The sequence below is a fragment of the Raphanus sativus genome, chromosome 3 (assembly GCF_000801105.2).
Source record: "Raphanus sativus cultivar WK10039 chromosome 3, ASM80110v3, whole genome shotgun sequence".
NCBI classification, from domain to species: domain Eukaryota; kingdom Viridiplantae; phylum Streptophyta; class Magnoliopsida; order Brassicales; family Brassicaceae; genus Raphanus; species Raphanus sativus.
In genome coordinates, this window is record NC_079513.1 from 21,468,785 (window position 1) to 21,496,784 (window position 28,000).

Here is a 28,000-nt window from a genome sequence, read left to right on the forward strand (position 1 = left end):
GTTTTTATTTAAGAAACATATTTTTCTTCCCTAATCCACATTATTTGGTTGCGTCAGACGTGGATTATCGATCACGCAGAATTTATGCATAAGTTTAGTCAGAAGAATAATCCTTCTTGTAGGTATGATTGACGCTGATTGATATTAATTTGATAAACCATTTTTGTTGAGAGACGAGATTTGCGGGTAATTTATTTCATTTACTATATCAATCAAAAGATATGATACACGAAATTTGCGAATTATAATTTGTTTACTATCACAATTTATTGCATTTACTATGTTGAGATTATATAAAATAAAACCATGCATCTCAGAGTTTTAGTGTTTCTTTTTTTTTTACAAAAGGGCAGGAGTTTTAGTTATTTTATCTTTTTTTGAGCTAACCGTTTATAAATTTAAATTGGGTCATGGCTTAAACATACCAAACCCATACGTTATTGATTTTTTTTTATAATCAATGAATATTAAAATTATGGGAATATTATTAATCTGCTGCAATGCAAAATTGCGATCCTGTGTTAATTCCCTTAGACAGATTTTTGCCGAGTGTATATATACATTCAGCGGTGACATATCTTTTTCTGAAATCTAAAACATTCAATATGTTTGCATAAAAAATACATGACAATATTTCTGTTCATAATCCACGTTATTTTTTTTTGTATTTAGACTTGAATATTAAATCACGCAAAACTTGATTCACAAGTTTAGTCTTTAAAACATTTAATAATTAGTCCAAGATTGACGCTAATTGATAAAACACTATTCACACAAAGTCATTTTGTATTTAAAAGAAAAAAAAAATATGGCATAAACTGATTTAGTGGTCAATCACATTATAAACTGATTTCGTATTCCCTTAAATTGCGTATGCAAATTTATTGTTTACGCAACTGGTTTACTATATATATATACATTTGTGGGAGGAGATCCATATATCACTCACATTTCATCGTTTTCATATACTTTAGTTTTCAAAATGGCCATACTTTATTTCGTTTCTTAAAAAAATGTATAATTTTTTATGAAAAAGTGACTAAATGTTTCTGAAAAAAACGACTATTTTTTTTTCAAAAAATTGTTCAACTTTTTAATCAGTATACCGGCTTCATATATTTAAGTGATAGACCCATTTTAAATTTTTTGATAGATTCGTTTATACTAAATGAACTCAAACCCATACTAATATGATTTTATAAAACTTTGTCTTGGTGTTAAAAAAAATACAATTTTGTCTACAAAAGATAGGATCATATATTTTTCTAATTTGTAATGCATGTTTTTGTGATGTCCTGTTCATTTTTACCTTACTTTACATCTGCATAATATATATATATATATTGATAAATATGTTATTTTAATAATGTTACATTAAATTCATCCCGTATCTACTTATAGATTTTATTGTATATAAATTAAAATATGTTGTACTTTTCTTAAAAATGTATTTTTTGTTGTTTATTCGAAAAAAAGTTATGATGTACTTTTAAAAATTAAGTTTTTCTCTCACTCCGCGCAAGGCGCGGATCATATCCTAGTTCTAATGTATTGTAAAACTTGTAGTAGTGATTTATTGAGAACAAAAAGAATCATACTAACATCAGTTACAAAAAATCCTACTAACATTTTGCATTGAAAACCTGAAGTTGTTTTTGGTCCAGTCTTAAAAATACTCAAACGGCAGATTTTTTCAATAAGAAAGTATGAGTATTTTTTATTATTATTCTGTCATATAACATTGACAAAAAAAATTGTATTCAGTTTTGTATCTTATTACGACGTAAATGACACACACACACACATATATATATATATATATATATATATAGTGGGGTGGAATGGTTTGGGATATACACATATTTTGGGTATTTGGATCTGTTGATCCATGATTTAACTATCAAGATAGGATACATCGTTTTCATATATCCGTGTAAACCTTACAATATCTATCTAAAAATAATCATAAATTTTATATTTGAAATTTGAAATTTTATATGATGTTTTTATTTTTTTTATTTTGAGAATAATGTTTTATATTTTAAAACTATAATATTATAATAAATAAATATTATCATAAAATAATTTTCTACATAAACTCTAATACATCAAAATTATTGTTTATAAAATAGAAATGTATTATATTTGATGTGTTGATCAGAATATCAAAAATTCAAGAAATATGGATCTAATTTTGACGAATATGAGATTTTATCATTTGGATGGGGAACGAGTCCCTCTGAAATGGATCTCACGTCGGATACATATCTCAGATAATAATTATACCCCTATAGCATTTACCACAGTTAAAATAAATTACTATGTTTGCAAGTATGATGTATTCGTAGATGTTTATAATACTCCTTATGTTTCTTTTATAAGTATGTTTTAGTATAAATACACAAATTAAGAAAAAATAATAATTTACTAAAATTATTTGATTACAACAAAAGTAACTAAAAGTAATTAATCATTGTTATTTTAAACACATAAGAAAAAAGATTACATTACTTTTTAATATTTTAATCAGTTATTTTAAAAAGTAACTGAAATTGAAATACAAAATTTCAAAACATCATACAAATTGAAATAAAAATATTTTCTAATCATACAAAAAGAAACAGAGGGAGTATAATATTTTATCAGATTTCCAAAACTAAATTTGCGATATTGTTATCAATATATAGCCACTTAACCATAGCATGCATTTCCAATAACATGTTCTTTCAGTTTTGTTTTGTATGTTGTGCATGACTTTTTACCTAGTATATGACACCATCGACGTACCATACTATGTATATATATTGTGTGATAAATCTATAGAAAGGCAGAAAACATAACTTTTTCTAGATTAACTTAATATTGTCTCAGTCATTAGTTAAGCATAATGTATACATAGATTTGAAAAAATAAGCGCACACAGTGTATAACAAACCAAAAACAATAACTACATCTTTTTTTAACACAGCCAAAAACAATAACAAAGAGACACAAAATTGTGACAAGAAAAAAGTAACACATAAGGTTCCAAGAAATGCACTTTATATAGTTATAAAATGATAAGACTGGGCCCTATAGACATAGCTTTTGACCCTTAGAATCTGTGAAAGGAGAGAAAGACTCTTCCAATGTGTGGCCATTGATTAATACAAAGACTCCTCAACGATCCAAATGGCCACATTTGACTCTTCTCTCTCCTCTCTCATCCATCTTTTTATTTTGAAAAAAGTTCTCTCTCACCCATCTTCATTCCCAAAAATAAAATGAAATAGGGCCTACGGGCCAATAGGATCTTCTTTTTTTTTATCAAGGCCAATAGGATCATTTATATTTTGCAAATGGCTCGTAAATCATGGTGTCCACTATCCCCGACACACTGACATGACCAAGGTTCGATAGCCTCCTCTTTTACTAAACGTGGGAAAAGGTTATTTCTCTCGTTTCGCGCTATGTTTGTTTCACTGAGAAAGTATTTGAAATGAAATGCAACGTGAAAACATGACTGGACAAGAAAAGTCAAGAAGCTCTAACTAAAGAGGTTGAAAATGTTTCGATCTACAGCCTAAGTTTGTGAGGCAAACAGGTTGAAATTCATTAAGCGATAATCGATCTCAAATTTAACTGTAACAAAATCTTTGGACTACTAACAATCATTTGTAAATTTGATTTAAGAATCTTATTCTCTCTACTGACAAATATATAGAACTTTTTATAGCGAATAATTATCCGAATATTTAATTATTAGTACCTAATGGTAGTGTAGGATCGTTTAAAATCATTAGCTTAACCTAACAATTCATTAAATAAGGATTCAGAATATAGATTACGCCGCACACATGTGAAGCGGCACATGGACGCACAAAATTGTTCGTTGGCCTCAATCTGCTCCGAGAAGTCGCGTCCCTATTCTCTTTAGTTTTTTCTTTGTATATAAATATGGCTATGCAAATGCCAATTTGCTTATGCTGTCTACTTGTTTAAGTTTATACCAATGTTATTTATTCTTCTTATTTAATAGTTTAAGTGAGTAAAGAAAATGTCACTTTGCTTTTGTTGTCTTTAAAAGCTAATGTTCGATCATTCTATAATTGTAGAAAAAAACTTGTAAACGAAGAAAGAAGTGCAAAAGAAAAGAAAAGCGTTCAAGTTTGCTTAATTTATAATTATAAGTTTTTTTAGAAACAATTTATAGTTATAATTTATCATCTTTAAATGTTACAATAACCCATTCGAAGTTCATCAAGTATATAATAATGTTCTGTAACAAATAAAATATTGATATCCAACGGAGCGGGTAAGAAACAACAAATTACTTACTTAATGTGGGTCATTTTATCCACTCTCCAAATCTGCAATGAACTAGACTCGAAGAATCGGAATGGGACATTACTATATTTCTTAGCGTGATCGATGAAAACACTTTTTCTTACTAGTAATACTAATACTTCACTGGTTTGACATTGAAGTATTAAAAAGAGATGAGAAATAATAAAAATACCAATGCTTATGTATCATTTGTGTTTGGTACACTGAACCACACTAAACATGATGTGAATATGATTGTTAAGTTTTGTTTGTGTTTCATTGTCCAAAAAAGTTCTTAATCAAAGTAAGGGTATGGAGAGACAGAGCTAAAATAATAGCAAGAAGACGATAGGAAATCAGTATTACAAAAAGTCATAAGCAAACTCAGAGCATTTTCCTTGAATAGTATCTTAAAGAGTCTTTCAAATAATTAAAACTAGATTTTGACCCGCGCTTTTAAAGCGCGGGTTTATTTTCCTTTATTTTTTTTTTAAATTGACAAATATTTAATAAATGTCATATTTTCATATATTTGTTTTTTTTATAAAAGATTTAAGCTTTTTATCTTTCTTTATCGTGTTTCATTTTAAATGAGTATAGACCTGATCACAATATCCGGACCCGAAGAACCAACTCAAAACCGACCCAAAAATCAGGGTCCCGAACCCGATCAGACCCGGGGTAAATATCCGAATGAATTCTAAATTGCTATATCCGAAGAACCGATCCGATCCCGATCCGAATCGAGAATCAAATGAGTACCCGAAGATATCCGAAATGTGAATATATATCTAAAAATATATGTTATAATTATATTTATAATTATTTTAATATTTTAAATTAATATCATAAGTTAACTATAGTAGTCATTTTTAGTACTTTTGAGTATTTGGATAAAATATGATAGTTTGGATAAAAGTTTATCCAAAAAAACTGTATAGAATGGATATTTTTGGTTACTTTTGAGTAATTTGGATACAAAAAATTGAATCGAATCAGATACTTTGGTTACTCTGAGTATAAATAACCGAACCCGTTTTAAATATTTTGGTTATTTGGTTATTTTTCAGGTTCTTATGCATGAGAACCGAACTCATCCGGACCCGGAAAGATCCGACTCGAACCCAATCCGAAAAAAATAAAAATTGAATGTGATTTGTTAATCGGCCCAAATGGCCCAAAAAAGATGATGTGGGCAATGGGCTGGATTTTAAAAAAAAATGACCCAATATAGATTTGTTATTAATATTACTTGATTACCCTTAATGAAATATGCAATGTTATTAAAGAAATGGGTATTTTTAGTAAAAAAACCAATAGGATCCTGCTTTAATAGTATAGATTTGAGAAAACGAAAAAGTGAAAAACCATAAAATAGAAAAAGGAAAGGTCTCTTATACGAAAGTTTCCAAAAAAATTGTTGAGAAATCCACTTATACTCCTTATGTTTCTTAAAAGGCCACATTTTAACATTTTCTTCTTGGTTTTATTTATCTTAAATATTACTGGTCAGATATGTGTAATTAATAATAATAATATAAATGTATTTTATTGACTTTTTAAATTTGTTTGAAAAATGTAAAATTGATACTTAAAGATGGAATAAGTATCTTTTGTCAGCTTATATATATATATATATACATATTTAATTAAATAGTTGAAAAATTCATTTGAATCTCTATGCAATGTTGAAGTTTTTACTACATTAAATTTACAGCGGAAAGTCGTTACATGCATCTTGTTTTTTTTTACTTATTTTTGTTTACTGATAATTATGTGAAATGATATATTAATCTATTATATTAAAATAGAAGTCACAACATCTATTCATGTGTGATATTGTTTTAATGGACCATCACTAGAAAGTTATGTTTTATTTATTTCCTAATAATATTTTGATATCATTAATTAATCTCCTTATATATTATCGACTATAATATGTTGTTAAAATAATATTATCCACTATAATAACTACTTCCCTATAAAAACGGACAGAAAAACAAAAAAACAAAAACGGACAGAAACCTTTAATGTCTACTTTTAAATATATTGACTATGTATTTCAATTATTCGAAAACAAATGTATACAAAACATAAATAGAAGATGCACATTGAAAATAAAATAAAAATATCACACACTATTCGTGCATTTCAATCTTCTATTTCTTTGTTTATGTCAAATGTATAGTTAAATATCTTAGTTTTTAATATTATTAATATATTTAGTTAATATATATAATTAGATAATCACTTTGTTTTTATTGATTCAGTTCGATTTAAAAACATACCAAACCAAACTATTTGGACTGATAAAAACTTTAACCAAATGGTTTGGCCATATATTTTTGTTTGGTTTAGGTTGGTTTAAATTTGGTTGGATCAGTTCGGTTTGGTTTGTTTTGGTTTTTTGGCCCACCCTATTATTGGTCTATTTATAAAGTGTATATTATTTTAATAGATAAGATTTATATATTGCATGTGAACTATAAAAACTTTTGTGTTTGAAAATGTTATAATAAACAATTAGTAACATGATAAATATTACAATTAATTATGTAAAAAATAATTATGTATGTTAAATTAAAATAATTATCTGCACGGTTGTACGGGTCAAAATCTAGTTTTTTTTAAAGTCAACTACAAAGTGCTGGTAAGTATGGCCGATCTTACATTACATGTTAGTATAGTGTGTATTATGTTTTTAAGATTTTTGTATTTACATAACCAAAAAAAGTTGTATTGGATTTGGACTCAAAACTTGTATTTCAAGCGACGACGAGTTTTTGTTTTGTGTATTTCACTAATATATAATGCCCTTACCCAAAAAAAGTATAAACATATGAATATCAATTAACTTGGGTCTTGGGTTAAAGGGATGTAAACGGTCCCGGTTAGGTGAGTTGGAGGCAGCAATCTTCAGCAAACCTCTCCGAACGACGGCATCGTTGGTTGCGGACTCCTTCTCGTGCTGCCGGTTAGGTGATTTTGGATAAGCTTGCGAGTCCGAGATTGTGATTCCTTTGCGGTTGTTTGATGTGTGGGTGGCTCAGAAGCTGTAGGCGCTGTGTGTTTCAAGGTTTGAGGGCGCCTTTCTCTCCAGTTTGCTCGCGGCAACTGCGTTTGTCCCGTGCCTCTCTTGCTTCTCCTTGGATCCATCACTGCTTCATTGGAGCTCGGTTTCAACTTGGTCCTATGTTGTTCTTGTTTAGTGTCATTGTTGCTGTTAGATTCTCTGTTTAGATTTATTTTCTGCATTCTGCTACTAGTTTCTCTTTGTATCTTCTGTAAAAAATTGAAAAGATTGGTATAATACTTAACATTTTACCAAAAAAAAAAAAAAAAAAAATCAATTAACTAATTAGTCTAACAAAATAAGGTTGAGACGAGCAAAATGCAAAATAAAATAAACATTGTGCGGCACGAGACGCTGCATAGCGTCAAAATGACAGTTGATCAGTTTGAAGCTGTATTGGATTTTACAAAACATCAAACTGGTCAGTGCTTTCCACGCTCACTAATAGCCAACGCCAACCAACCGTTTAACACTTCTAAAACTCCTGCTTAAACTATTCCACTATATATTTTTAATCATTTTAACTGACAAAAATATGATAAATTAATTAATTAAGTTAATCCGGTCAAACGCATAGTTTTCTGTGGTTGCCATTTTTCGTATTTAGTATTGCTCCTTGGCCTCGATAACAATTTTAAATTAATTTGTAAACCTTGCTGAATGATTCGAGGAGGTGTATTCAACTAAGAATCTGAAGTGATTTATATTAAAATGACAAATTCACTGTTATTCAAACGTGAATTTAGAAAAAACTCTTCAAAATCTAGTATTATTGAACTTGATATTTATAAAATACTCTAAAATCCACAGTTATTGAACAAAATTTAAGTCAAAGATTTTAGAATACTTCAAATGTTTCTAGAGTGTTTGAGTGGAATTCTTTAGTTACAGAAAAATAAAAATCAAACTGTTTTAAATGAGATTATACAGTATTTTAACAAAAATCACACTAAATTCTCTAAATCTTTTTGTAATCAATCATCTACAAACTCACTAAAAATCAAATCGCTTCAAATTTGATTCAATACACCCTCTGGTTGTATTTATTTTCACAGTTCAGTGATCTGTTTATCGTAATCATGGAAACAGAGAAAACAAAAAGTTTTTTTTTTCCGAAAAGAAACGTATTTCCTTACACAAGGATGACATGATGGTTAGTAGTGCATCATCTGTCGCTACTTGCTAGCAATTTTATTTGCTTGCAGTTCTCCCTCTGTTTAATATTAAATATCGTTGTAAATAAATTTTTTGTTGCAAAATAAGTGTTGTTTAGCATTTTTATGTAGAATTTATTAACTTTAGTTTCCGGTGTATTTTTCTATTTGTTGAAATATGAGTAGGTGTATGTATAATGATGTTTTTATATAAAAAATATGAAAATTAAATGATTTCTTAATATGTATGCACAAATCTAAAATGACACTTAATATAAAACAGATGGAGTAATATTTTTAAAATTGTGGAGTTTTAAGCTTTGAATGGTGACCGACAAAACCATCGTTAATAGTAAAAAACTTTTCTACAGAAATCTATATATCTATACATTTTTGTTCTTATTAAAATTGCACCATACTTATTACATAATTATCTTTATTACACAACTATATGCATGTTAAAACTGCACCATAGTTAATTTGATATTTTTTATGTTTTTTAATAAGTGTCACTTTAACACTTATTACAGAGATTTAAGAACTTATATAATAGAATGTATCCTTATTTAATGTATAATTGATTAAATAAGAATAATTTAAATAAAATTTTGTTAGTCATCAAAATAGTAAAATAGATTTAATGTACAAAATTACATTGTAATTACAGAATGACATTTTTTTGAAACAACATAAAAACATAAAGTGACACTTAATATAAAAACATGTGAAATATTTGTGAAGTGAGTAGTGTTACATCACGATAATTAACAATACTCCATCTAAAATATGAGCAGAGAGATGTAGCTTATATGATTTCTTTTCGGTAAACTGTCTTATTAGTTCTTACCTGGATCCATGCTAATTGTGTGAGCAGAGAGATGTGTCTAATATGTATTAAAAAGGGTTTTACGACAGGTTTCCTATAATTTAAATTTTTAAAGATCTCTACTTCTTAAAAGTTTGGTGTAATTATTTCAGTGGTTGAGTGCATACAAAATATGCACATATGTGCCAGGTTCATATGAGATAGGTTATGGATCTTAGTCGATCACTGTTAATAGTAAATGAAAATAATGTGTTTTTTTCTCGAGATATTGATAACAAAATGTGTCAAATAAATCATGCATTTATTCTTCTTCTTTTTGTTCATGCATTTATTCTAACAGTCGATAACTCAATATTACTGGTCAAAAAGCTTCTAAGTGTGCCTTTTACTTTCACGATAAAGTTGGAAATATAAGCAACTTTAGTCTTTTTAAAACATCACTAGAAATCTATACTTAATTCAGCATACCCGCTTGCCAGTTATCATGAATGATGCATACGTGTGGCTCGTGTGGCCTTTCTGCTGGGGGAACTGAAATCTTTGAATTCTAAAACAATAGATTAAAGGAACAACTGTGTTACAAAAAAAAAAAAAAAAACAAAGATTAAAGGAACAACTCATCAGATTCACTCCCACGTGGGGGGTCTTTATTGGTGCGGAAAAGTTGATAGTAAGATCAGAGAAAACATAAATTAAATTAATATTGGGTTTTCTTGATCGTGATTTCTCATTTTTGAGTATTGTTTCGTCACGTCTATAATATAAAATGTAAGCATGACTGATATATAGTAATCACATATATATAATTCGGAGGTTGGGGGTGTAGACTTGTAGTTATCGAGCTGTATGCTTCGTGGCTAGAGCTGGGTTCGCGGGTCGACCTGCTCCGCCAACCCGCAGATCGACTACTTCTTTTTAACTCAAAATTCTGACTTGCATAACCCACAAAGAAGGATTTAAAAACCCGCACCCGTTCCGTCCAGATTTGCGGGTTATCCGCAGGATCCGCGGATAAAATAAATTTTAATAAAATAATAAATGTAATTATATTTTAATTATATTTTAATTATTTTATAATAAAATAATCAAAATTATATATTTATAATTAAAATTATATGTTTATAATTAAAATTTTATAATTTAATAATATTTTTTTACATTTTTTACGAAATAACTTTTTATTTTTGAAAAAAATAATTATATTTTTTATTTATTTTTTTGATTTTTTTTTTGCGGGTTAGCGGATACCCGCGATTCAAATTCAACCGACCCGCATCCGCCCCACTTAAAATCGATTCAACCCACACCTGCACCCGTATGTTAAATTTTTCGAATTGGCCGACCTGCATCCGTTCCGCAGCGGGTCAAACGGGACAAGACCCGCGGATGAATGCTCAAATTCCCAGCTCTATTCGTGGCGCCTTACAAAAAGAAGAACAAAGTTCTGCATCTTTTGCTTTTTTTTTCCATTTTCTTTTGCTTTATTTTATTTAACTAATAGAACCACTTACTTATCTTTCTTTTTATTAACCACTCACTTATCGATATACACGCACGTTTCTTTTATCGCTGAAGAAAAAGTCAGCTGTTTTGGAAATAGAATGGATAGTCAAAGTCGGAAAGCATAATTCATATATGAAATTATACTTAGTATTATACGTATTTTTCCAAAGGGATCTTAAACTTAACATTTAGTATTGTATTATATCGTTTCTAACTATACCGTTCAGTATAAATATTCTCTTACCATTCAGTATAAATATTTTTTTTACCACATAGTATAAACAATTTATTAAGAAATTGAGAATAAAAACCATAAAAACATTGTAAGTTGCTATTGTTTGGCCAAATGAAGATAAAATCGTATCTCAAATTTCAGTAGAAAAGCAGTTCAAGAGAAAAATTTCAGTAGAAACGTTAAAGAAAAAATTGTCGTCAGTACTATCCCTATGGGGACTAGGTAAGTTTTGATCTAGATATATCTGGACAATAACGAAAACTAAAAATATAATACACACTTTACATATTTTTCCAAATTAAAAATGTTATTTTCTGCCAAATTTACAGCTTTTCTAACTTTTAAAATGTTTCTTTCCGCCAAATTTGAGCGTGTTTAACGTAGCCTTTGTTTAGGCGGAGACTGACGTCATAAAAGTTGTCGTGGAGTGGAGTAAGACTGGTGAGGTGTATAGAATCTTAGGAATGGTCACATTTGATTTTGCCTTTCTAAAATCTTTGCCCATAACCGTGACAGGTCGATAGATCCATCTGGCCATTTTAGTTAGGAACTCTCTCCTTATTTCTTACTTTGCCTAACCTCTTTGGTCCTTTCGTCAACCGCTTGTCGGATAATTTTATTCTTAGGTCCGACCGGACCAAGTTAGCCATATTACTGCACTTATTTGTATAATCACTTGCCGTTTTTTTTTTTTGGAAATGCACTTACGGTGTTGGTGACCAGAGTGCAGCTCTTTTCAGGTGTGATGGTTACTTAGTTAGGTAGTTATAGTAAGATCATCTTTTCTCAGATTTCAGATAGTAAATACAAAACAAAATTTACGTTGACACAAAACAAAATTTACATTGACATATCTCATTTGGAATATTTTCTTAAATATAACATTTGAAATATTTTAAACTGATTTTTGATGAACATTTTAACATTTGAGATATTCACTTATTAGAATAATTTTTCTTTGCTTTTATTTGTTTTAATTTTTGAACACTCATTTTTGAGATATTTTGCATTAAAATGCTTTAAAAGTTTAAAAATTATAAGATTTACAATTTTGCAGAAATTATATGAATTAAGCTTGATTTTGGCAAGTGATACAACAGAACTATATACAATATCTCTTAAAATGATATAATCATTTAACAACATGCTAATGTTGAAATGATTTACGAATCTCATAGAAAACAATAAAAAAGCTTATTCTGTAGCTATTTCTAGATATCAACTAGTCACCTTTTTAATTTGGTGTTAGACTCACCATTTGTTCTACCTACCTAACATTTTATCACATGTGGTTGGTGGCAGAATTGATATAAAACTTTGCGTGTTATTCTATTTTTTGGATGAATGTCTTATTCTATTTTTTGTTTTTGTATTTAGAAGTTAATAACCAGCCTGATTATTAGTATGCTTAAAATTAACGAAAATCAATTCAAACTGATGATGTCGAAAACATGCCGATAGATTTGATTCTTGGTAAAAGCCCCATTTAACGTTTAGAATTTTTTTAATTTTGATAGTCAACCCATCAAATTTTATGGGAAATTTGTCCCTATGACCATAATAAAACACAAACCCACTATCTAACCAAAAACATCCTCTCTCTCTTTATTTCTTTTCGTATCTCTTTCTAACCTTTACTAAAAATTTAATTATTTTCTTTTGGTTGTTTGGCAAATAAACCTTATTAAATTGTGCATTTTTTGTTATTAACAAAACTTTTTTAAAAAATTCGTAAAATCTCTAATTACACGGTCCCACGTAGCATCTATAATTCAATATCAAGCATATATTTTTGAAAAAGGTATAGTAATAAATGTAGTTGACAACCAGGCATAAATTAAAATGTTCTGGTTTGAATCGTTTCTCATTTACGGATCCTCATATCGACACAAAACATATTTTATGGACATACTAGCGTAGGCCCGCCCTACGGGCGGGATATACTTTACTTGTGATCTAAGTTTTTATTTTTGTGTGATTTTATGGTTTGTGTTTTAGGTTTGTATTCGCAAAAGATATATATAATAACATTTTTTTAGGAAATTTGAAGTGATAAAAATATTATATTCATTTTACTTAACCGTTTGATGTTCGTTTATTTTTCTAACTTGTTAGAGATTATAAGTTCGTATTAGCATGACACGATTTTCATGATTGGAATGATATACATTTTCCTAATTGTTTGCTCAACTCTTTTGTATATACTAAGTAGATTTGAGTTTTATTGTTGTGGTTAGGTTAAATACTCAAAACATTGATTATTTTATATTTTTATATTTTGAATGTACTTGTATTTTTTTATTTTTTGCATATTTTATTTTAAATTAATAATTTAAATAACTGAACTTGGATATATAATTCACTATAATCGGAAATTATTTGTTTAAGGAAACAGAATCAAAACATAATACTAATTATCAGTATTTAAATAAATATATGACTGAATATTTAATATATTATTGTATTTTGAAGACTGAATAAAAAAATATTATTCCAATAATTTATAAGGTTTTCTAAAATAAAGTTCACAGGTTAGATTTAAGAATAGTTTTTAATAATGGCATCCTTATATATAATTAATTTATTATTTTATCCACTTAGACTTTTAGATTATTCTATATAGTTTCTTTTAAATAGATTTGTTTTAGTAAATAAAAAATAGCTTGGCTGTAAAACTATCTTGCCTAAATTTTGGTAGATTGTATTAAAAGATTTATTAAATGTATTATACAGTCGATATTAATTATAATATTTTTATAAAATATTATTATTCAGTTTCAGCGTATAATTAATGGCAGTTTTATTAATTCTGTTAATTCATGTATTGTTTTTGTTTGTTATACCGAGTAATCTATTATTTTATTTTAAAATCTTACTATAAATTTATTATGGAACAGAAAAAACATAATATAATATATGTATTAGTTAAAAGTGTATCGTGTGCTATAATTTTGGAGCATATTGAATTATTTTGGTTGTTTGTGTGTTTACATGTTCTTAATAGCAATGGTATATCTTCTGTTTTGTATATTATATATCTTCAGTAGCTATTTGCTTGTTTTTTTAATGTTTTATATCGTCATGTCTCCATTGAGCTTGTCTTCCTTTAAAAAAAGCCGAGATCCAGTTTGATATTGTGATTACATTTAGAGAACGTATTTTGGAGTGTTGCTGCGAAACTGAATAGATTTCTTAAGAGGACATGAAACTTAATTTCAATTACTTGACTCACTATTTCTTGTGCTACCTGCAGTAGCTAAAGCTGTTGTTTTTTGTTAGAAGTGTAACTATTTTCAATTACAAATGTTAAAGAAAAATAGTGAAACAAATTCCAGCAGTTCAGGCAGCAGCAGCAGATTGCTGCAATGTCGAATATGCAACAGCAGCATAAACAACCGGGCTATAACCAATTCAGGCAATTGGCTTCAATGAAAATTTTACAAATGCAAATTCCACAAATGCAAACACCGTAAGTAGCGTTGCAAAACTCAAAAAGTCACATGGGTTCCAATATTTGTTCGACAGTTTTTTCAGAGTTTTGTCAGAGTTCAACCCGTAAAGGTCGAGGGATTCGAACAACTTATGGGAGGAGACTCTTCTCTTAAACATGAGAGAGAGGATAAGATGAGATCTCCACCTACCAAGTAGCATTTGGTACAGAAACAAATTATGCTTATTTCTGTTGTACGTGTACACAAATAACTCCTAGGCTAAGGCATTTTGGGTTAATGTATTTATCTGATAATGTCTGAAGAACGTTAACTTTTGTTATAAGACATGTGCAAAGAAAGCTGTTTAAATTGATTGTGCCTTATCCTTGATTCTGATTACACATCTCATTGACAGTTTATACAGAGCACATCCAACTTTTTGATATTATTCGTAAACCAAAAGAACACACTTTTCCTCAGCTGAAAAAAAATCTGGACTCAAGTCACGACATCCTCCGACTTCCTCGGACATCTTCAGACGACAAAGCCAACATTGGTATATTTTCAAACTCTTGATACACACTGTAGAATCAATGGTTCAACTGCGCGGCAGAAGTACGTGTCAAGCATGAAGTGGTTGCTTCAACGGTTTATCATGTGTTTGTGTCTTCTCTTATTTGCAGTGAGCTAGTGAGACTTTCACTGAACATTAAATACCCAGTTGTCTCAAAGATTCAGGATTTTCGGGAATAGAAGCCTGGATCATGGTTTAGACCCTGAAACAAAGTTTTTAAAACCGTCAGTTGTGAGAGATGCGAGATTTGTCAAACGATTAAACCCAAAAGAAACAATGTTATTGCGTTACCTTAATGTATAGTCAGTAGCACCATGACAGGAAAACGAAGCTACTTGCATGAGTTCAGGTCTGAGTTTTGCACTATCCTCTAACGGTAACACCTTACGTGCTATCAGGAGGTCATTCCGTTAGCAGTTCATATGTATGAGAACTAAACTTGCAGCTACTTCCCTCCATGACGGTGCACAGTTCATTAAACGCCTCCACCAGTCCCTGCTTCCCAACACCATCAACAACGATCTTCCCAATTAGCCAAAATGAAACTCATTACACAAACTATGCATTGAACAAAACAGGATGATACTATACTCAAAAATATAAATAATGAAGATCAAAACTTGTCTTCAGAAGAATATTCAAACCTTTCTGATCATGGCGCTATTAGGGAAATCCAGCTCAGCAGGTTCAGTTTCCCAGTCACATTTATTTGGAATTGGTGATGAGACAGGTCTTGGTTAAAAATGACTTCCGTCTTGACCTGCATAGCGAATGACATTGAGAAAGAAGCATAATCAACAAACAGTTTGTAAATTGATATGAACATGAGTTAAGAACACTTTGAACATATGTTTATTTTAAGAACAATATGAACATGATTTTAAAAACGGAAACATCTTAATCAAGATAAAAGTTTTAGAACACTATTAACTTGAGTTTACGATTAGAAACACCTAACAAAGATTAATTTCAAAACCTTGATAATGGTGAGATTACTCGCTGGAATAGTTCAACCTAAATATGAACATGAATTGAAGAACAATATGAACATGAGTTTTTAAAAGATATACCTTTGAATCCAGTAAGAGCATATCTACGCCATCAGCTCCCCGCAGCGTCTGACGTTTATAGTCTTCCAGAACCGGAGCAATCAAACTTGTACGGTGGATGAGCATCGACTGGATAGACTTCCAATCAAAAAGGAAAATCAATAAATTAGCCATTTCAGAGAAAAAGTTTCTTAAATCATTTTCACGATCTCAGATGATGATGTTCTAAGGAAACTAAGGCTTACCTTTTACAGGAATAGAGATACTGCCTTACAGAGGAATACGGTGTATTCATTAACAGATCGTGCTCGCAGAGGGGTGATGAAGTTAAAGAAAACGATAAGAGGATGAATCATTTAGGAGTAACGTTTCAGTTTGTGTAAAGAACAGACAGAATTCGAGAACTAAGATTCACGGAGGCCTGTTTAACATGGATTGAAATCGAAACTCCATAGATGTTAATGAGATCGAAGTAGAAACTCTTCGCTTCATCGCGGAAGAAGAATACGAAACCCTAATGATCCTGCGGCTGATCTCATTATTTTGGGCTGAATAAGGCTCACAAACACAAAACAGAAACACGGCCCAATAAAATTTAATGAAACGGTGAGTTTGAAAACTGGGGGACAGGTGTCGCACTCACAGCCATCGAATTGATGACGTGGCTTCACCAGAAGAGAGTGACCTTTTCTTTATAATAATAGATATTCTGTCTAATCACCATTTTACAAAATACTAGTGGAAGATTACATGATTTCTTTTGTGGCACCGTTATTTGATAAAATTTATATAAAATACAACTTTATGTCCCATGCCAAATATTTTGTACGCGCATTATGTATTTCTCAAAAACAACAACATGAATTCAATATACCTTTAGTGGCGGGTTTAGTTCTCATGAGATCTCAAAGTCAAATCTACAAGTTCTTTTTTAAGGGTCTGCACGTTTTGGTACTGGCGTGTGCCATCCACATAAAAAAAGAGTTTTTTTCTGTTTACTGATAACAATTAATCTACTTAAAATGGTTCAGGTAGCCATACCGTTAAATCCGATAAACACACAATTTTATTTCTATTTAGAAAAATGTTAGATTTTATACTACTAAATTTAGACTTTTAACTGAACGAACAAAATTTTAAAGCTTTGTACTAGTGAGACAGCAAAATCACACAGAGTTACTCAATTAAACAACTACTATTAGTCAATAAATCAAATAAGTTAAAAAATCTAGAACTCAATGTTCTAACCTTTTGTATTATTGATAACAGTTAACTAACGTCGCATTAAACAGTTGGCCGCATACGGACTTTAAAATACATAAACTGGGTGCGGATCAATTCAACTAAATGATTCCTCATCAATAGCGTCACGTTCCATATCAACTTTCCGTTACTAGTTTTTACAATTATAACCGAAGCTTAGCTGAACCAACCAAATAGTAAATAAATCTCTAGTTAATTAATTTAGATAATTACGTTTTAGCCCCGACAAATATCAGGTGTCAATATTTGACCCTGCTCATCAATCATTATCTGCGGCTGTTAAAAACAAATTAACCGCGTATTTGCGGGGGCTCGTAGCCGATTAATTTTTGTATTAACCCTAAACTCAGACCTGAAGCAGCCATCGTGGGTAGTATTCCTCTACGGTGGAACCCACAGTAAGCGGTTGTCTCGTGCCACATACACGTAACCTTCACTACTTTTTTTGAACTATACCCCACACATATACTGAAATGTCGCAATTATCCATTATTAAAATAATTTCATTTTAATTATTATTTTCTACATTTGGACATTTTTGATGTGATACCATTATTGTTTTTCTCGATTTCTTTCAAGATTATGCGTCACTATAAGCAAGAGTATCTGAAAATAATGAAATATAAAATATTAAAATTTAATTATTTATTGCATCATAAAATATATTAAAATATACTATTTTAATAAGAATCTATGAACAATAATTTGGTAAAATAAAGTTTCAATATATATATATATAAAAATCAATGATAAAAAGTTAATATAAAATACATTATTCAAAAGTATACCTTAATATTGTAATCTTATAATCTCACAGAGAAAAAAATAATTAAAATAACAATAAGAAACATGCAAAATAATTAAAAAATATGCTGGAATTTAAAAATTTTCATTTTTAATCAGAAATTTAAAAATAATCAAAAAGCGAAAAAAGCTGAACAAATCCTCTCCACCCTCAACCCTCTCTCTCCCCTCTATAAATATAATACCTAAGCAAAGCAAATACTCACATAAACTCTCTTCTCCCTAGCCGCCACCTCTCTCTCTCTTTTGCCGCCTTGCTCCGAGAGACTGATCCGAGCGTCGGTTCTTGGTGCCGGTTTACATATAAATCGTTCATAGAGAACAAACGAATCTGATATAAAATAAAATAAAAAAACTCTTTCACTGTTGATTTTGATTTCTCGAAAGGAGAGAAACAAAAAAAAAATGTCGGCAGCTTCTTCGTCGAGCTCCCTTCTACAGATCCGAAACAACCGCCTGTTCCCAGCCCGATCCCTCAGGAGAGACTCCGCCTCCGTCTCTCAATTGGCCGTCGCGTCCGGCGTCAGCAGCCGCAGAGCCGCCGCGCGATGCTCTGTGAAGAGTCAGGAGAAGCCGTTCTTGGGGACGAGGGTGAGGAGATCCGTTGGATCCGAGACGACGCTTCAGCTATGGAGATCGGACGGTCCGGGACGGTCTCCGAAGCTGAGGACGGTGGTGAGATCGTCGTTCTCCGGCGTTCCGGAGAAGCCTCTCGGTCTCTACGATCCTTCGTTTGATAAGGACTCTTGCGGAGTCGGTTTCGTCGCGGAGCTGTCCGGCGAGACCAGCCGCAAAACGGTACCGTTTTAGTAAAATGATCTGATATAATAATTAATTAAATTGTTGACTAAATGAGTTTTTTTTGGGATTTAAATTTAATTTAGGTGACTGATTCATTGGAGATGTTGATAAGGATGACTCATAGAGGCGCGTGTGGGTGTGAGAGCAACACTGGTGACGGCGCTGGGATTCTTGTTGGTATGCCTCATCACTTCTACGCTCAGGTTTGTCTTCCTTCCGAACTCATCTATTCATTACCATGCAAATAAAATTACTTTTGTTTTTTTTAAACCAAAAAAATATTTTCGAGGTTAATTTGTTTGTATAGATTCTGATTCGGATATAAGCTAAAGTATTTATTTATTTATTTTTGTTTTCTAGTAATATCTGAAATAAATTTGAAATTGCTAAAAATTTACTTTGCTTTTAACCAAAAAAATATTTTTGTAGTTATTGGTTTGTGTAGAATCTGGTTTGGATATAAGCCAAATTATTTGTTTTTTTAGCCAAATTATTTGTTTTTTTTCTTGTAGTGTCTTAATTAAATTCGAAATGTTTTGATGTATCAGGCTGCTAAAGATCTTGGCTTTGTGCTTCCTCCTGCTGGGGAGTATGCTGTTGGTATGTTCTTTTTACCAACCGCTGAGTCCAGGAGAGATGAAAGCAAAAATGTTTTCACCAAGGTTTGTCTCATGATCTTTTTTCCTGTTTTTTCTTTCTTTTTATATATATGAAATTTTGTTAGGAGCTTGATGAACATTTTTAACTTCTATGGTCAGGTTGCTGAATCACTTGGTCACTCAGTTATTGGATGGAGATCAGTTCCTACTGATAACTCTGGTTTGGGGAAGTCTGCTTTGCAGACGGAACCGATCATAGAGCAGGTTTTCCTCACTCCTACAACCAAGTCCCAAGTTGACCTTGAGCAACAGGTATTTTTTTTTATTACTATCATCTAATTTTTTTTTTGTTCCAAGTGAGATGACTTTACTGACACTTTTATATTGTTAGATGTACATCCTTAGAAGGATGTCCATGGTTGCAATCCGAGCAGCGTTGAACCTTGAGCATGGTGCCATGAAGGACTTCTACATTTGTTCTTTGTCTTCTAGGTATCTAGTTACTTCATTTGAGTATTTTTTTTTGTCTCGGCAATGAAAATTCTGATCAATTTTGTTTCCTTGTGTGCAGGACTGTTGTCTACAAGGGACAACTGAAGCCTGATCAGCTAAAGGACTATTACTATGCAGATCTTGGGAGTGAAAGGTTTACGAGCTACATGGCCCTGGTAAATAAATATTCTATTCACTATCTCTTCATTTTATTGCTGACTCCATGCTCCACAAACAGCATGGGAACCAACGGGGGGTAACCAAGGAGTGCGAGGTTGAGGAATGACTTCTGAGGCATTGCAAGTTTATAATGACTCTTAAGTTCCTCCAAACCCTTTATAAGTATTTTTTGATTTTGGATGCTGGTGAGTTTGGCATATCAGATACGTCTTGCGAGTCCCCTGTTGCCTTGATATGTATCTTAGGTTGAAATTATCACAATTTCCGTGATTAAGTCTGAAATTTTGTTGGTAAAGGTAGTTAGCAATTCTGCAAATATTAGAACATGACCCCCTCACTAGATGCTGTGAAGTTGTGTCTATGACCAAGTGGTAAAGTTTTCAGTTGCATACATACACATTTTACTTTGGTTGATAACTAATGATTGATTATGCTCGGTTTATGTCTTTGTAAATTTTCAGGTCCATTCTCGGTTCTCTACCAATACATTTCCCAGCTGGGATCGTGCTCAGCCTATGCGAGTTTTGGGGCACAACGGAGAGATTAATACGCTTAGGGGAAACGTGAACTGGTATGTAAGATATAGCAGCAGATGTTAAAATGTTCTCTGGTATGCAAGTGCCTGAAGAATTGATGCTGCATCAATATTTGTGACAATTACTGCACTCTTTAATGAATTTTTGTTCCACACAGGATGAGGGCACGTGAAGGTCTGCTCAAGTGCAAGGAACTTGGACTATCAAAGCAGGAGTTGAAGAAGCTTCTACCTATTGTGGATGTTAGCTCTTCTGACTCAGGTAACTGTCAATCTCAGTTACTGTACAACTAAATGTAAATCAAAGCTTAGATTTCATGGTCTTCTGACATGTTTCTGTATTTTCTTGTTAACTTAATAGGTGCTTTTGATGGTGTTCTTGAGCTTCTTGTCCGAGCTGGCAGAAGTCTACCTGAAGCTGTCATGATGATGATTCCTGAAGCATGGCAGAATGACAAAAACATTGATCCAAGTAGAAAGTCATTCTATGAATACTTATCTTCGCTAATGGAGCCATGGGATGGACCTGCTCTCATATCATGTAAGAACTATTCTAGTGTTGTACATGGTATACATGGTTTCTCAAACTCTTTTGGCACGTGTTCTTTAGATATGATGTAACTCTGTATTGAATGTATTGCAGTTACTGATGGCCGTTACTTGGGTGCCACACTGGACCGTAATGGGCTTCGTCCTGGTAGGTTCTACGTAACCCACAGTGGAAGAGTCATCATGGCTAGTGAAGTTGGGGTAGTGGATGTACCACCTGAAGATGTGATGAGGAAAGGAAGACTTAACCCAGGCATGATGCTTCTTGTTGACTTCGAGAAGCATATTGTTGTCGATGACGATGCTTTGAAGCAACAATATTCCCAGGCAAGGCCTTATGGCGAATGGCTTGAAAGGCAGAAGATTGAACTCAAAGACATCATTAAGTCTGTCCCGGAGACTGAACGGATTGCTCCTCCAATTTCTGGGGCTGTACTGGTAAGCTGACACTAAACTAATCCCTTAGTAATAAAACTTACAGTTCCTTTACTAATGGTCTTTGAAACTTAGGCGAATAATGATGATGACTCAATGGAGAACATGGGCATTCATGGTTTATTGTCTCCACTAAAAGCGTTTGGGTATGTTTGTTTTTATTCTTCCAGAGTTTATTAATCTGTTGCTTTGTAATTTTTCTCACGCTTTTTTGTGACCTATGCATGCAGTTATACCGTTGAGGCTTTGGAAATGCTGCTACTTCCAATGGCTAAAGATGGCACTGAAGCACTTGGTTCTATGGGAAATGATGCACCTCTAGCTGTTATGTCAAACAGAGAAAAGTTATGTTTTGAGTACTTCAAGCAAATGTTTGCTCAAGTAACAAATCCTCCAATCGATCCTATCCGTGAAAAGATTGTTACTTCAATGGAGTGCATGATCGGCCCAGAAGGTGATCTAACCGAAACAACTGAGGAGCAATGTCACCGTCTCTCCCTAAAAGGTCCTCTTTTGACCATCGAAGAGATGGAATCTGTCAAGAAAATGAACTACAGAGGCTGGAGGACTAAAGTTCTCGATATAACTTATCCAAAAGAAGAAGGCGCAAAAGGGTTGGAGATTACCTTAGACCGAATTTGTGCTGAAGCAAATGACGCGATCAAGGAGGGATACACATTACTGGTTTTGTCTGATCGAGGTAATCATTTATAAACACTGACTCTAAAATTTATGCGAGAGAATTGTTCTTTATCATGTTCTTACTTTTTAAATGTCTTGAATGTGTAGCTTTCTCTCCAACGCGTGTTGCTGTGAGCTCTCTCTTGGCTGTTGGTGCCGTCCATCACCACCTTGTTAAGAGCCTTGCACGTACTCAAGTTGGTTTGATTGTGGAGTCTGCTGAACCACGTGAAGTGCATCATTTCTGTACACTTGTGGGATTCGGAGCAGATGCTATCTGCCCATATCTGGCTGTAGAGTCTGTCCATAGATTACAGGTTGATGGCAAGATACCACCTAAGTCTAACGGTGAATTCCATTCCAAAGAAGAGCTTGTCAAGAAGTATTACAAGGCAAGCAACTATGGAATGATGAAGGTTCTTGCCAAAATGGGAATTTCTACCCTGGCCTCATACAAGGGTGCTCAAATCTTTGAAGCTCTTGGGCTCTCATCAGAAGTCATTGAGAAGTGTTTTGCTGGTACCCCAAGCAGAGTTGAAGGAGCTACATTTGAGATGCTTGCACGTGATGCGCTTCTCTTGCATGAGATGGCCTTTCCAGCCCGTGCCTACGCCCCTGGAAGTGCAGAAGCTTCAGCACTCTCCAACCCTGGGAACTATCACTGGAGGAAGAATGGGGAAATTCATCTTAATGACCCTCTCGCCATTGCCAAGTTGCAGGAGGCAGCAAGGACTAACAGTGTGGCTGCGTACAAGGAATACTCGAAGCGCATCAATGAGTTGAACAAGCAAAGTAACTTGCGTGGGCTCATGAAGTTCAAAGAAGCAGATGTCAAAATTCCACTAGATGAAGTGGAGCCTGCCAGTGAAATTGTTAAGCGGTTCTGCACTGGCGCTATGAGTTATGGATCAATATCACTCGAAGCACATCAAACCCTTGCAATGGCTATGAACAAACTTGGAGGAAAGTCGAACACAGGTATTATTTGTTATTTTCTTCTCATTTGAGTTTTTTCAATTTTACTTCTTTTTAAAACTAAACATGACATCATTTTATAATCTACGTAAGGTGAGGGAGGAGAACTGCCATCTCGTATGGAGCCTCTTCCAGATGGTTCAAGGAACCCTAAAAGAAGTTCCATCAAACAAATTGCTAGTGGAAGATTCGGTGTTTCGAGCTACTATCTTACCAATGCTGACGAGCTGCAGATAAAGATGGCTCAGGTATTTTCACATTTTGAATGTCTACTAAGTACTGGAATCGTGTCTTCACAGTAGATAATGTTTCAGAATATCTCGTACATGTATGTTGTTTTAAGTTTCCTGACTCTTTGATGTCATACAGGGAGCAAAACCTGGGGAAGGTGGGGAGCTACCTGGCCACAAGGTTATTGGAGACATAGCTATCACCAGAAATTCCACCGCTGGTGTGGGGCTTATCAGTCCACCTCCTCATCATGACATCTACTCTATCGAAGATCTTGCCCAGCTAATTCACGATCTCAAGGTTCCCATTCATGTGTCCTGAAAACTTGCACTACAAAGCATTGACTCTGTCATTCGTTTAATTTTTTTGTTAACATTCTTTTTGTTTTTTTTCTTGTGTAGAATGCCAATCCTGGGGCTCGTATTAGTGTTAAACTCGTATCTGAAGCTGGTGTTGGAGTTATTGCAAGTGGTGTGGTGAAGGGTCACGCTGACCATGTTCTGATAGCAGGTCATGATGGTGGTACTGGTGCCTCTCGTTGGACTGGTATTAAAAATGCGGGTCTTCCGTGGGAACTTGGTCTAGCAGAGACGCACCAAACCCTTGTTGCCAATGACCTTCGTGGCCGTACTGTTCTTCAGACAGATGGGCAGCTGAAAACTGGGAGGGATGTTGCCGTTGCTGCTCTTCTTGGTGCAGAAGAGTTTGGTTTCAGTACTGCACCTCTTATTACACTAGGGTGTATCATGATGAGAAAGTGCCACAAGAACACTTGCCCTGTTGGAATTGCTACTCAAGATCCAGTTCTCCGTGAGAAGTTTGCTGGGGAGCCTGAGCATGTTATCAACTTCTTCTTTATGCTTGCTGAGGAAGTTAGAGAGATCATGTCTGGACTTGGTTTCAGAAGTCTAACTGAAATGATCGGTCGTGCGGATATGCTTGAACTAGACAGGGAAGTTGTCAAGAACAACGATAAGCTGAAGAACATTGATCTCTCACTTCTACTCAGACCCGCTGCTGATATTCGTCCTGGTGCTGCTCAGTACTGTGTCCAGAAACAAGATCACGGCTTAGACATGGCTTTGGATCAAGAGCTGATTGCATTGTCTAAATCTGCTCTAGAGAAGTCTCTCCCCGTGTACATTGAAACTCCCATCTGCAACGTTAACCGTGCTGTTGGGACAATGCTGAGCCACGAGGTTACTAAACGCTACCACTTGGCTGGTCTACCAAAGGATACAATTCATATCAAGTTCTCAGGAAGTGCTGGGCAGAGTCTTGGAGCTTTCTTGTGTCCGGGAATTACACTAGAACTTGAGGGTGACAGCAACGACTATGTTGGTAAAGGTCTCTCCGGAGGTAAAGTTGTTGTCTACCCTCCTAAAGGAAGCAGCTTCGATCCAAAAGAGAACATTGTTATTGGTAACGTAGCACTTTATGGGGCCACTAGTGGTGAAGCCTACTTTAATGGGATGGCAGCTGAAAGATTCTCTGTTCGTAATTCTGGTGCCAAAGCCGTTGTGGAAGGTGTTGGTGATCACGGTTGCGAGTATATGACTGGTGGTACAGTTGTGGTGCTTGGAAAGACTGGTAGAAACTTTGCTGCTGGTATGAGTGGTGGTGTTGCATATGTCCTTGACGTGGATGGAAAGTTTCACACAAGGTGCAACCTTGAACTCGTTGATCTTGATAAAGTTGAAGATGACGATGACAAAATGACGCTCAAAATGATGATACAGCAACATCAACGACACACGAACAGCCAACTTGCACAAGAAGTTCTTGCAGACTTTGAGAATTTGCTGCCGAAGTTTATCAAGGTTTTTCCTAGAGATTACAAACGTGTTTTGGCAGCCATGAAAGAGGAGGAGGTCTCCAAGCAAGCCATTGAGCGTGCTTCTGAAGAAGCTGACGAGATGGAAGAAAAGGAACTTGAGGAGAAAGATGCCTTTGCCGAGCTGAAGAACTTGGCAGCTTCTTCTTCAAAAGAGGAGATGTCTGGAAACGGAGTGGCCACTGAAACTCCAAAGAAACCTTCTCTAGTAGATAATGCTGTTAAACATCGCGGTTTCATTGCTTATGAGCGTGAGGGAGTAAAGTACAGAGAACCCAGTGTTAGACTTAATGACTGGAACGAAGTCATGGAGGAATCAAAACCTGGACCGCTTCTCAAGACTCAGTCAGCTCGTTGCATGGACTGTGGAACTCCATTCTGCCACCAGGTAAATATATCTCAGATGTTAAATTACTTTTTATTAACAAAAGTGTTGTTACATAAATAATATGATTAACCTGTTCCTTGTTTTTATCCACAGGAGAACTCTGGGTGTCCCCTAGGTAACAAGATCCCTGAGTTCAATGAACTTGTTTACCAAAACAGATGGCAAGAAGCGTTGAATCGTCTACTTGAGACGAATAACTTCCCAGAATTTACTGGAAGAGTCTGCCCTGCACCATGTGAAGGTTCATGTGTTCTTGGTATAATTGAGAACCCCGTTTCTATCAAAAGTATCGAGTGTGCTATCATAGATAAAGCCTTTGAGGAAGGATGGATGGTACCAAGACCTCCTCTCACGAGAACAGGGTATGCTTTTCACTCTATTCTATTAGCAAGCTATGATATTTTTTATGTTTTACATTTGGTGGATTAACATGCCTTGTTTATTGTGTTTGCAGGAAGAAAGTTGCCATTATCGGAAGTGGGCCAGCTGGACTTGCTGCTGCTGACCAGCTGAACAAAATGGGCCACTCGGTAACTGTCTACGAGCGTGCTGATAGAATTGGTGGGCTTATGATGTATGGAGTCCCAAACATGAAGACTGACAAAATTGACATAGTCCAACGCCGAGTTGATCTTATGACCAAAGAAGGTATCAACTTTGTGGTCAATGCTAACATTGGAAAAGACCCGTCTTACTCTCTGGATGGACTTAAGGAGGAGAATGATGCAATTGTTCTTGCTGTTGGTTCCACAAAACCAAGGTAATTGTTTGTACTAAACAAATAGTAAGTTCTCATTACTTAAGAAACGGTTTATAATGATTCAACTGAGACATTGTTTTCTGTTCTTTTCACAGAGATCTTCCAGTGCCTGGTCGTGATCTATCAGGTGTTCATTTTGCTATGGAGTTTCTTCATGCGAACACCAAGAGTCTGCTTGATAGCAATCTTCAAGATGGCAATTACATTTCTGCCAAGGGTAAGAAGGTTGTGGTCATTGGTGGAGGTGATACCGGCACAGATTGTATTGGAACATCTATCCGTCATGGTTGCACCAACATTGTAAACCTAGAGCTTCTTCCTCAGCCACCTTCAACGAGAGCTCCTGGAAACCCTTGGCCACAGGTTTGTTTCTTATTAATCCTACACAATCAGATTTATGGATTCTTAGATTAAATAGCTATTGACTAAGTACCCTTGTATTGTTGTGAATACAGTGGCCCCGTGTCTTCCGTATTGATTACGGACACCAAGAAGCTGCGACCAAGTTTGGAAAAGATCCTAGAACATATGAAGTCTTGACCAAGCGGTTCATAGGAGATGACAATGGAAACGTGAAAGGGCTTGAACTTGTGCGTGTGAGTTGGGAGAAGGATGAATCCGGAAGGTTCCAGTTCAAGGAGATTGAAGGCTCTGAGGAGATAATCGAAGCGGATCTTGTTTTCTTGGCCATGGGATTCCTTGGACCTGAGCCAGTAAGTGACTCATTTTGTACTCTAATATCTCCCTACATTTGTTGGCTATGATGAATTAATGGCTTGTGTACTTGTTTTCTGCAGACACTTGCTGAGAAGCTAGGACTAGAATGCGACAACAGGTCGAACTTCAAGGCGGAGTACGGCAGATTCTCCACAACTGTGGAAGGTGTTTTTGCAGCGGGGGATTGTCGGAGAGGCCAGTCTTTGGTGGTATGGGCCATCTCAGAAGGACGTCAAGCTGCATCTCAGGTGGACAAGTTCCTCAGCAAAGACGAGGATGACCTAGTTGGCGCAAAGCTCGAACAAAATCTCAACGAGATGAAGCACCGACACTAGGGAGAAAGCCTTGAATCTGAAGCAAAAGTCGAGAAGAATCGAAGAAATGCTTTTTAGGGTTTCTTTTGTCTTTTGTTTATTATCGTTCATATAGTAATAATGAATATGGATTACATTTTTCTTGGTAGGGTTTCTTCCTTAGCTTTATTTTGTTAATGCTTTTGGAATTGAATTTCTTTTGTTTTTCTCTATGACTTTGCTTTGGATTTGAACATAAGGAATGGCAATGCATAGTTCCTGGTTGTTCAGTCTTTCTTCTGTCTATTTTCAA

The 28,000-nt window shown here is 33.9% G+C and overlaps 1 protein-coding gene and 1 non-coding gene across 5 annotated transcripts; one reads left to right on the top strand and one right to left on the bottom strand.

Moving 5' to 3' along the window:
* Nucleotides 1-14,876: 14,876 nt before the first annotated feature.
* LOC108859103 (uncharacterized) lies at nt 14,877-16,682 on the bottom strand. Its single transcript, XR_008943833.1, has 5 exons — nt 16,396-16,682; nt 16,172-16,288; nt 15,746-15,861; nt 15,393-15,596; nt 14,877-15,303 (listed from the first exon to the last, which is right to left on the bottom strand). It is a non-coding gene; the product is annotated as an uncharacterized LOC108859103 (transcript).
* A 1,738-nt stretch (nt 16,683-18,420) lies between these two features.
* LOC108845736 (glutamate synthase 1 [NADH], chloroplastic) lies at nt 18,421-27,980 on the top strand. 4 transcript variants are annotated; one of them, XM_018618906.2, is made up of 21 exons: nt 18,421-19,015; nt 19,102-19,221; nt 19,567-19,680; nt 19,777-19,929; nt 20,009-20,109; nt 20,189-20,285; nt 20,751-20,860; nt 20,983-21,086; nt 21,186-21,365; nt 21,468-21,811; nt 21,884-21,954; nt 22,039-22,508; nt 22,598-23,467; nt 23,558-23,712; nt 23,834-23,995; nt 24,097-25,917; nt 26,011-26,279; nt 26,372-26,677; nt 26,773-27,040; nt 27,133-27,390; nt 27,475-27,980. In XM_018618906.2, the coding sequence occupies exons 1-21, from the start codon at nt 18,623-18,625 to the stop codon at nt 27,727-27,729; spliced, it is 6,621 nt and encodes a 2,206-aa protein (XP_018474408.1). In that variant the 5' UTR covers nt 18,421-18,622; the 3' UTR covers nt 27,730-27,980. The 4 variants fall into 4 exon arrangements, with proteins under 4 accessions (XP_018474408.1, XP_018474409.1, XP_018474411.1 ...); XM_057004991.1 differs by lacking the exons at nt 18,421-19,015; nt 19,102-19,221; nt 19,567-19,680; ... (1 more) ...; nt 20,009-20,109; nt 20,189-20,285 and adding exons at nt 20,459-20,474; nt 20,586-20,660; XM_018618907.2 differs by lacking the exons at nt 18,421-19,015; nt 19,102-19,221; nt 19,567-19,680; ... (1 more) ...; nt 20,009-20,109; nt 20,189-20,285 and adding an exon at nt 20,370-20,474.
* Nucleotides 27,981-28,000: the final 20 nt, after the last annotated feature.

What these genes read in the sequence shown, in the direction of transcription:
- LOC108845736 (XM_018618906.2), top strand. Translation starts at nt 18,623, where the DNA reads ATGTCGGCAGCTTCTTCGTCGAGCTCCCTTCTACAGATCCGAAACAAC. An exon ending in TGCAGATAAAGATGGCTCAG is followed by an intron (nt 23,713 to 23,833) that starts GTATTTTCACAT and finishes GATGTCATACAG; the next exon opens with GGAGCAAAACCTGGGGAAGG. An exon ending in GAACTCCATTCTGCCACCAG is followed by an intron (nt 25,918 to 26,010) that starts GTAAATATATCT and finishes TTTTATCCACAG; the next exon opens with GAGAACTCTGGGTGTCCCCT.